At 47.0% G+C, this 9875-nt stretch overlaps 1 protein-coding gene across 3 annotated transcripts in view; it reads right to left on the reverse strand.

Moving 5' to 3' along the window:
- BPTF (bromodomain PHD finger transcription factor) overlaps positions 1–3307 on the reverse strand; it is a gene marked incomplete at its 5' end in the record, with an annotated part of 142575 nt that extends 139268 nt beyond the window's left edge. For all 3 annotated transcript variants that reach the window (XM_079725122.1, XM_079725120.1, XM_079725121.1), the window contains one exon: positions 2692–3307. In XM_079725122.1, the coding sequence (XP_079581248.1) occupies positions 2692–3307 (616 nt within the window). The remainder of the gene's footprint in view (positions 1–2691) is intronic.
- Positions 3308–9875: the final 6568 nt, after the last annotated feature.

Consider the following 9875-nt stretch of genomic DNA (forward strand, 5'->3'; position numbering starts at 1 on the left):
AGTACTCAACATATGAATAGATGAATGAGTAATTTCTTATACTAGGAATTGAATATTTAGTACTTAAGCCAACATTCTAGTTTACAAAGCTTAATCATCTTCTCTAAATTACCAATAAAGTATATTCTTCTCTGAGCCCTGACAATACAGCTGGATTCAAATCCACCAAACATATTTATTTATGAGCTTTGGGGATATCTTAAACCATCTAGAACATATTTCCTTCCAAAGCACATACATACACATTTACCTAGAAGTACAGACAATAAAACTAATGAAACAGGTGCTTAGCCTAAACAACTCACTGTCATGCATTGTTATTCTAGGCAAGTAGACATATTCTAAAAGTTTAGAACGCAAAATGTATCATCTCTTCCACCATAATCTTGAGAAACAATGTTTCAAAAAGTAAAACATCTAACACGTTAACACCACGTCCAATAAAGAAAGGAAAATGCCTGGCAAACAATATGAAACAGCAGCTCAAAACACACTAACTCTGCTACTAAAAACATTCCCTGGTCAAAGTATCAAAATCTAATTAGACCAATATTTAGTTTCCCAAATCCAAAATATTTAGGAATTACAGCACCCACAGTAGAATTAGCACAACTTCATCTATTACAAGTTCTCACCTACTAACAATCATCTGTCCAACCAATCTCTGATGAGCACCGGCTGTGTGCGAGACGCTGTACTAGGAACTGCAGGGGGTGTAAGATTAATATAAGGATATATAATCCATAATTTCACGTAAAGATAGAACAAGCATACACAAGGTGGGCTACGAATGTCATCAGAAAAAAACGAAATGTCATGCAAGTACATAAAGATTTAAGCATCTTTTTAAAAAAGGAAACCTAACCACAAACTGTAATTTAACTCAGCATATACACGGCTCTCAACCCTAAATATTATTTTCTAGGCCTTCAAAGAGGAGTTAAAGTTAGCTGAACCACCCTGCCAAAACGCCTTAGCGCTGTCTCATCTGAGAAAACTTCCTCCAATAGTGTAATTTACTCTCCACGGGTCTTTCCATTCTGGGCTCTTGGTAGAAAAGACCACATGTGATTTCTTAAAGTAAAAACTATTACTATAAAAGATGTACTAAAATTAAGTTGGCAAGAAATGAAGAATGGTGTGTGGTCCCTTCTACATACAGGACACAAACACTTGACATTTGATTCATTCCCTTCATTCTCCTGCCAGCTCTCCCCACACCCGACCCCAAAGACAGGCAGATATTCTGTCAGGCAAAAGAAATTACCTTTTTCATGTGCTGTTAGGACAATCTAAACAGGTTTACATCTGACTTAATACTCATACTCCTCCAATGAGTATTTAGGCATTTATAAAAAAAAAATAGACACATTTAAATTTAACAACTTCTACTATCCTAGTCTCTTTTAAAAACAAGTGACACACCTTTATCACTTTGTTAAGATCCTATTCCCTCATGAACTTTACTTTTTAAATGCTCTGAAAACTGGATTCTAATTTAGTTAATCCAGATTAACAAAACTATAAAGGAAAAGTCTTGTAGGTTATCGCTATAAGTTATGTTTTTTTTTCACAATTTAGTAAGCCGCAAGTACGTATTTAATACAAAGCCGCCATTGTGTGTGTTTTTTAAATAAACAAAATGTATCTCAGCACCAGCCTAGAGGAACTCTGAGAAAATAGGAGAGGAGTCACCATAGAGAAATTCATTACAGATCAGGGAGGACTATTATCCTCAGAAACAGAATGAAAATAAAAAGTCATTTTGCAATAAATCTCCCTATACTTCTGCTGTGTGACTTCGGAGTTGGTCCAAAAGTTCATCTTCAGCAATTGCGTCTGCATGATCAACTATACGTCTCTGCAACAGGTGACAGGAAACTGCATTTCTCAGGCAAAGGGATCAAATTAGTTAAGACGCATGTTCCTGAGGTCTCTTATTTTATTTTGCATTTTACCGAAATGACTTTGAATCAGATGAAATACTAAATTTGTTTTGGTTTCCTTAGGTTTTTCTGCTTTGCTTTTTAATCGGCCATTTACCCGCAACTGTTGCACGCGCCCATTAGCACTCAAGAATAAAAACAAACACACAGGACCAGATAAGGCTCCCCTACTAACCCAACTGATCTATTTCCTTAAGACACTTCTAAAACCACACAGCTCGGGGTGTGAAGAGAAGCATGTTTTGTGTGTGTTTGTATGGCACAATCTGTCTAAATCCTGAATTCCCTTTTCAGGAACAGATATAGAATAAAAATCTGAAAGAAACCACATTAGAAATGCAAAGCGGTTTGCAAAAACAAGAGGCTTCTTTCATTCCAAAAAACCAAACCAAAACAAGGGGAGAAAAATGAATGCAATGGATGTGTGTGTGCCAAAGTTTCAACCCTGCCCGGTGGAGACACTGAACTGGCACAAATTTTTAAGAGGAAAAAGAGGGGGTTGGTGGGGGGAGAGGGAGAGAGAGCGCGAGTGTGTGGCCTGCGAACTGCAACAATGCAATCTCCATTTTGAACAATGCGCCTCTTTCCTCTTGTAAATCTAGTTTTTTGCCACTTGATGTGCCGTCGCATTTCCCCTCTGTCGGGGGGGGGGGGAGGAGGGGGGGGAGACCAGAGAGGGAGTGAGCGAGGGGAGAAGGGGGAGGAGGTGGGGAAGGAGTCTGCAGCAACTGGGCTGGGTGGGTACCTGGAGTGCTGCTATAGGTGCTATGGCTCCTGAAGCTGCTTTCCGTGCAATAACTGGCGTCGTCGTCGTCGTCGTCTTCCATCTCCTCCGGATAATCGGAGTCATCGTCGTCCTCTTCCATCTCATCCTCCTCGTCGTCCTCGGAATCCTGGGTCTCCTCAGCCTCGCCGTCCTCCTCCTCCTCCTCCTCCTCGGAGACCATGTCCTCCTCCTCCTCTTCCTCCTCACTCTCGTGGTCATCGTACACCACTTTGTTGACGGCCCTCCGGGCCGGGGTGGTCCGGGCCAGGTGGCCGCCGCCGCCCCCGCCCCCCGTCCTGCCGCCCCCGCCTCCTCGCCCCCCCCGGCCCGGGGCGCTGGTGCTAGGGGGGGCCGGCGGCGGCGGCGGCGGCTTCCTCCGGCTACTGCTGCCCCCCCTGGGCGAGCTCAGCCGCGTCTTGGGCGCCACCTCAGCCTGGGCGGCGGCCCACCTGCCCCGGCTGCTGCCGCGGTGCCGCGAGCGGAGCCCCCCGATGGGTCCGGACGTGGGCGGCGGCGGCGGCGGCGGGGCCGGGGCGCAGCGCTCCGCAGCGGGAGCCGCGGGCTGCTTGGGCGGCCTGCCCCGCCGGCCCCTCATGTCGGAGCTGAGGCGGGGGGAGAAGGGAAAGCGGAGGGGGGAGGGGCGGGCGGAGGGGTGGCGGTGGGGGGCGCCGGGGCCGGGTGGGGAGGCCCGCGGGGCCGGGCGGGAGGGGCCCGGCCGGCGGAAGCGGGTGGAGGGAGAAGGCTCAATCCGAATTGCTGGGGCCCCACTCCGGATCGCCTTCAGCCGCCATCTTGTTTCTTCCCTCTCGCTCGGTGACTGGGGGAACCGACAGCGGCCGCAGGCCCGGAGCGCGGTCACGTGAGCTGCGCCGCCGACGAGCCTGGGACGGAGCGAGGCCGCACGGCGGCCGCTAGGGGGAGCGCGGCAACGCCGGGTCGGGGGCGGGGAGCCCCGGGCCCCCTCCGTTCGGCGTGGCTGGGCTGCAGCCGCTGGCGGCTCCGGGGAGAGGGGCGCTCCCTCGCGAAGTGCCCCGGGCCGAAGGCCTCGGGAGCCGGCTGCCGAGCGTGAACTCACAGGACCTCCTGCCCGCATCTCCCCTTCCCCGGCTCCAAGACGAGGGCAGGGAAGCCCCCAAATTCGTTCCCCTCCTGCCCCCTTGGGGAAACTGATGCTGAAAGAGCCAGAGAGGGTGTCGGGCAGGGGGGGAGACTCCAGCGACCGAGGAGGCAGGGCAGCGCCAGCAACAGCAACGGAGGGAAATTACCTGGGGGCGGGGAGATGAGCCCCCAGAAATGTGAAACTCCGAAGGCTGGGCTCTAGAGAGTCCTGAAATTGATCCCAGTGACAACTACTCGGGGGCTGTGCCAGAAGCCACGCCCAAAGCTGCCAGACCCCGAGCGAGGGTCGCTCTGAGACTCTTCGGATAAAATTCCCACCCAAAAATCCTTCGATAAACTTCAGAATGCAACTACATTCCAGTTTCTTCCACCTTTCCCAGGGTCCCAGCTAGAAACTTGACCACCTCTGAAAGAACTTTTTTATTTGCTGTGGAAAGGGTAACTTCCCACCTCATACCTACTTTAAAATGTTGTATGTTTGTGTTATCGGGAAATAATTTTAATCTCTTTACCTGACAAGTAACCAAGTCTCGGCTAAACCCAGGGAACGAATCATAATGATGAAATTTTAGGCATCCCCAGACCAAGCGCAGGGAGACTCAACTTGCAGTGGTCTGGGGCTAAGAGCAAGGTTTTATAAACATATTAATATTTATTGAAGCACGTGACCACCAAAAAGTGATTTAAGGAAAAATAGTTAACAGGATTCTGTCCATGAAGTGGCTTATTATAATGGAGTTAGAAGGATAGAACGCATATGTGAAATGAAAATGAACGTACAAGCATTAACTGCCAAATTCATTTATTCAATATAGTTCCATTGAGCAGCAAGGGTGGCAAACTTATATGCCTTCAGGGACCAGGTGACTAGTGAAAGTAAATCAAGTGAGCAAGGTGAGGACTTCGGCGGATGGAAATGCCTGTTTTGTTTAAAGAGCGCAGCTTTGGGAATGTGGGCCTAAAATGGCCAGATCTTCGAATTTTTCAAGAGAAGGTGGAAATGTGCATTTCACATGAAATCTCTTGATTTTTAAATGTTGGCAACTGTCAGTTTAAAAAAAAAACTTCAGATTGATCAAAATGAATGCAGTTCAGATATAGCCGAGAATCTACAAGTTTGCAACCTGTATCCTGCACTATATAAAGTACAACCCTATGTACTTAAATAGAAAGATATTAAAAGTGGTGACAGCCTTCAGAGTTTACAATCTCATAACGGAGGAAACCTACTTTAAAATAGGTTCTCGGGACTTCCCTGGTGGTGCAGTGGTTAAGAATCTGCCTACCAATGCAGGGGACACCGGTTTGATCCCTGGTCCGGGAAGATCCCACATGCCACGGAGCAACTAAGCCCGTGCGCCACAACTACTGAGCCTGCCCTCTAAGGGTCCGCGAGTCACAACTCCTGAACCCACGCGCCTAGAGCCTGTGCTCTGCAACAAGAGAAGCCACCGCAATGAGAAGCCCGCGCACCGCAACGAAGAGGAGCCCCCCGCTCACAGCAGCTAGAGAAAGCCCATGCGCAGCAACGAAGACCCAGTGCAGCCAAAAAATATAAAATAAATTTAAAATAAATAAAATAGGTTCTCATTAGGTATTATAAGTGATCTAGAGATGATTTAAAGTATATGGGAGAATGTGTGTAGGTTATATGCAAATACTATGCCATTTTATATAAGGGACTTGAGCATGCTTGGATTTTGTTATCTGGGGGTGGGAGGGTACCCGAAGAGCTGTCCTGGACCAACTCCCCGAGGATACCCAGGGACCACTGTAAATAGAATCCAAGCTCTCAAGCTCTTGTCTTCCAGCTGGCTCAGTAGGCGTGAATTCCCTGGGTCATTCCACTATTCCTTAAAGCCAGCTGCTTCTGGTTGTCGGGGTCCACAATACAGGGCTAGTGAATCTGATAGGACAGCCAGTTTCTTTACTTATTTCACTGTAAGGTTAATTCCTTGGTCAGATGCTGTTATGGACTAAATGTTTCTGTTGCTACAAAATTCGTAAGATGAAATCCTCCCCCCAATGTGATGTATTAGTAGATTGGGCCTTTGAGAGTTAATTAGGATTAAGTGAGATCATGAGGGTAGAGCCCGCATGAATGGGATTCCTGCCTTTATAAGATTAGGAGAGAGCCTGCTTCTCATCTCTGCTCTCTGGGTGAGGATATAATAAGTCGGCAGTCTGCAACCCGGAAGAGGGCTCTCACTAGAACCCAACCACACTGGCAACCTGGTCTCAGACTTCCAGCTTGTGAGAAATAAATTTCTGTTGTTTATAAGCCCCACAGGCTATGGTAATTTGTGATAACAGCCTGAACTAAGACATATACCATGATGTATAAGATACCATGATGGTGAATAAGGTATTTAGTAAACCCATTTGGGATGAGGATGGGTAAAGGCATGGCTGATAGGAATGGAAATCCAAATTCAGTATAAACCTCATCCCAATGAGGTTGACTCACTTAACCACCATGAGAGAAATAATACGTGATAATAATTCCTTCTAAAACAGGCACTCTGCAGTGGCAACAGATTAGCCTTACTGAGGAGAAGCCTGTGATGAGCTCATGACCCCAATGAGCAGGCACTGGGTTGACTAGGAAAAGGTCTTCATCCACCTGACCAGTCATCTTGTTCACTTATTTATTTATTTATTTATTTATTTATTTTTGCAGTACGCGGGCCTCTCACTGTTGTGGCCTCTCCCATTGCGGAGCACAGGCTCCGGACTCGCAGACTCAGTGACCATCGCTCACGGGCCCAGCCACTCCACAGCATGTGGGATCTTCCCGGACCGGGGCACGAACCCACGCCCCCTGCATGGGCAGGCGGACTCTCAACCACTGCGCCACCAGGGAAGCTCTTGTTCACTAATTTATTAAAGCTTCTTTAGCAGTGGGGACATTTTTTTTTAAATTTATTTTATTTTTGGCTGCGTCAGGTCTTCATTGTGGCACGCGGGGTCTTCGTTGCAATGTGCAGGCTTCCCTCTAGTTGTGGCCTGTGTGCTCAGTAGTCGTGGTGCACGGGCTTAGTTGCCCTGCGGCACGTGGATCTTAATTCCCCAACCAGGGATTGAACCTCCGCCCCCTGCACTGGAAAGCAGATTCTTAACCACTGGGCCACCAGGGAAGTCCCAGCAGTGGGGACATTTTGATAAATATTCATATAGGATACAAGTACTCTCACTTTCCGGGTCTATTCTGAGGTTCATCTACAGCTACATCCTCTCTCCCAAACCTCCTTGTCACCAGCCTAAGTCCGTACCCACCTGGCCCATGAATTGGTGTAGAGTCTTTCTCAAGGCAAAGAGAACCACAAGAGTACAACTCAAAGCTCTGCCCACTGGGAAGACTTCCTTTTGCCACTTCCAAGACCATTTTCAAGACCATCTCCAAGTGTACCTAGAACACCTTAGCAGTCCACTGCCAGCTGATACCATCTGTTAAACCAAGCTCAAATGTCTTCCTTAGTCACCTAGTCACAGGAGTTTTCCATGAGGCCATGGTGTGAATTGAGGGAGGAGTGGCAGTAAAATGGGAATAAACATACAGGCATACCTCATTTTATCATGCTTCACTTAACTGCGCTTTGCAGATACTGTTTTTTTACAAATTGGAGGCCAACATGGCAAGCAGCTGGCATGTCAGCTCCCATAAATTGGAGTGTTCCTTCAATGTGAGAGGGAACGTAGGTTGGGTGAGATACGACAGAGAGGGAAGTGAACATGAGTTGACTTGAATTTGGGTAACTTGGAGGATGATGTATCACAGACCTACAGGTAAGACTCAGAAAGTCAGCACAGGAGCTGGTTTAGGGAGGAAGTGATTAGCTCTGTGACCTTAGATGAGTCACCCTGATTGGGCCCCAGTTTCCTCACAAATAAGTGCTGGGTTAGATCTGTACTTTCCAACCCTTTCACATTATAGCACCCAATGAAAACTAGAGGAGCTTATTGAATGTGATAAAATGTTTTCTTTATAGAATATGATTATAATAAAAATTAAATATATAGCATTAGAGACGATATTAAATTGTGAATTTGTTAACACTTTTCAAAAAGTTATTTTTATTAAATGAGGAACTTGAACTTGAATCCTAGTACCTAATTTTATATTCTCAGCTTTGTGTTTTAAATAGCTTGTTCCTGACTGAGACCCTTGAACAGTGATCTCTTTAAATGACAAGAAACTGTATAGCAGTAGGTGACGCAAAGAAATTTAAACCATCTTTGATAACCATTCAAACATTTACAACAGTAGAAATTATATTTAAGTTATATTTAAGGCTCTTCCTCTTCTTTCACTGACAAATGTGCTTTTAAAATTTCTTGTGGATTTTTTATCCAATCAGACTTCTTCATAGCTAGTATTTCAAAACAATGACTGAAGCCCTAGTTTACAGAACACAGACACTATTAGAATAGTCAGTTCACAGTTTGGACATCATTTGTGGCACATCGGCCACAAACAGACAAAATTATCCAACATCAAAGTTTGTGAAGATGCAGTTTCTGAGCTGCCTGCACAGAACCCCCGCCACACACACACACTCATTCACAACTTCCTGCCCACTGGTTGCTCCTTGCATTCCTTGGGCACCTGGGACACAAACTCCTCCAGCATCTCTCCATAGGCAACCATGTGCCCTGCATCTGGCTGCCAGTGGTGGCCTCTTGCTCATTCTCAGACCCCGCCCCCCTCTCTAAAGGTCATCAGAGGATGAGGCTGTAGTGAACACAGGTGACTGGTCCAGAGGCTCCAGCCACGCTGGGGGCTGGGAGGATGAACATCTCCGCCCGCCCATACCTCATTCACTGTGCACTAGTGTGTGTCATAGCTCCCTGGTTCGGCAGGTCTGGATTAGATCATCTCTATGGTTCCTTCCAGTGCTAGCATCTGTGCTTATGATCCTGTGATGCTTCTTATTTAGGTAGGCTGGATTTGGCTTACTGATGGGAAAATGAGGTGGAAATGTCTAGGAGACAGTTTGAAATGTGGACCAAAGCTCTAGCAAGATTAAAACTAGAGGTATGATCTGGGAGCCAGCCTCATTGAGATGAAAGTGGCAGCCACGTGGATAAGTTAAACTACGATGAGAGGAAGTGCAGAGAGAGAAAAGAGCACCTCATATAGACCTTGGAGAATCATTTACATTTCAGAGATGAAAGAACAGGAAGAGAAGTCTATTCCATGATGTAGAGAATGATCAGTCAGGGTATTCCCTGGCGGTCCAGTGGTTAGAACTCCGCGCTTCCACTGCAGGGGGGCAGGACTTCGATCCCTGGTGGGGGAACTAAGATGCCACATGCCGCGCTGCATGGCCAAAAAACAAAAAAACAGAGAGAGAGAGAATGATTAGTCACTATCAACACTAGCATTGGGGGCCTTCCCTGGTGGCACAGTGGGTAAGAGTCCGCCTGCCAATGCAGGGGACACGGGTTTGAGCCCTGGTCCAGGAAGATCCCACATGCAGCAGAGTAATTAAGCCCGAGAGCACCACAACTACTGAAGCCTCTGCACCTAGAGCCCGTGCTCCGCAACAAGAGAAGCCACCGCAATGAGAAGCCCGCGTACTGCAACGAAGAGTAGCTCCGCTCGCTGCAACTAGAAAAAGCCCACACACAGCAACAAAGACCCAATGCAGCCAAAAATAAATAAATAAATAATTTTAAAAACCAAAACAACAACAACAACAAAAACACTGGCTTTGGGGTAAGGCATAACCAAATGGAAAACAAGGGCTGATTGAGGAAACTGTACCCCAGACCTGTGAACCTCAAATCCTACTTTTCCTCTGATCTCTTTGGCCACTCCCCTCAGTTTCTTTTGTGGACTCATCTCCCTCCACCTACTGGCTCCAATGTCATCAGAATCAGACTTCTGTCCTACTTACACATTGCCTGGACCCTCTCTCTCACACCCGTGACTTCTGTTGCCACCCAATGAGCTCATGTTTCCCAAACCAGCATCTCTTGTCCAGACCTGTGCTCTGATCACCTGTTTCTCAAGCAATCATTTGATTAGTTTTCTCACTTCC

Source organism: Hyperoodon ampullatus, assembly GCF_949752795.1.
Source record: "Hyperoodon ampullatus genome assembly, chromosome: 19".
NCBI lineage: Eukaryota > Metazoa > Chordata > Mammalia > Artiodactyla > Ziphiidae > Hyperoodon > Hyperoodon ampullatus.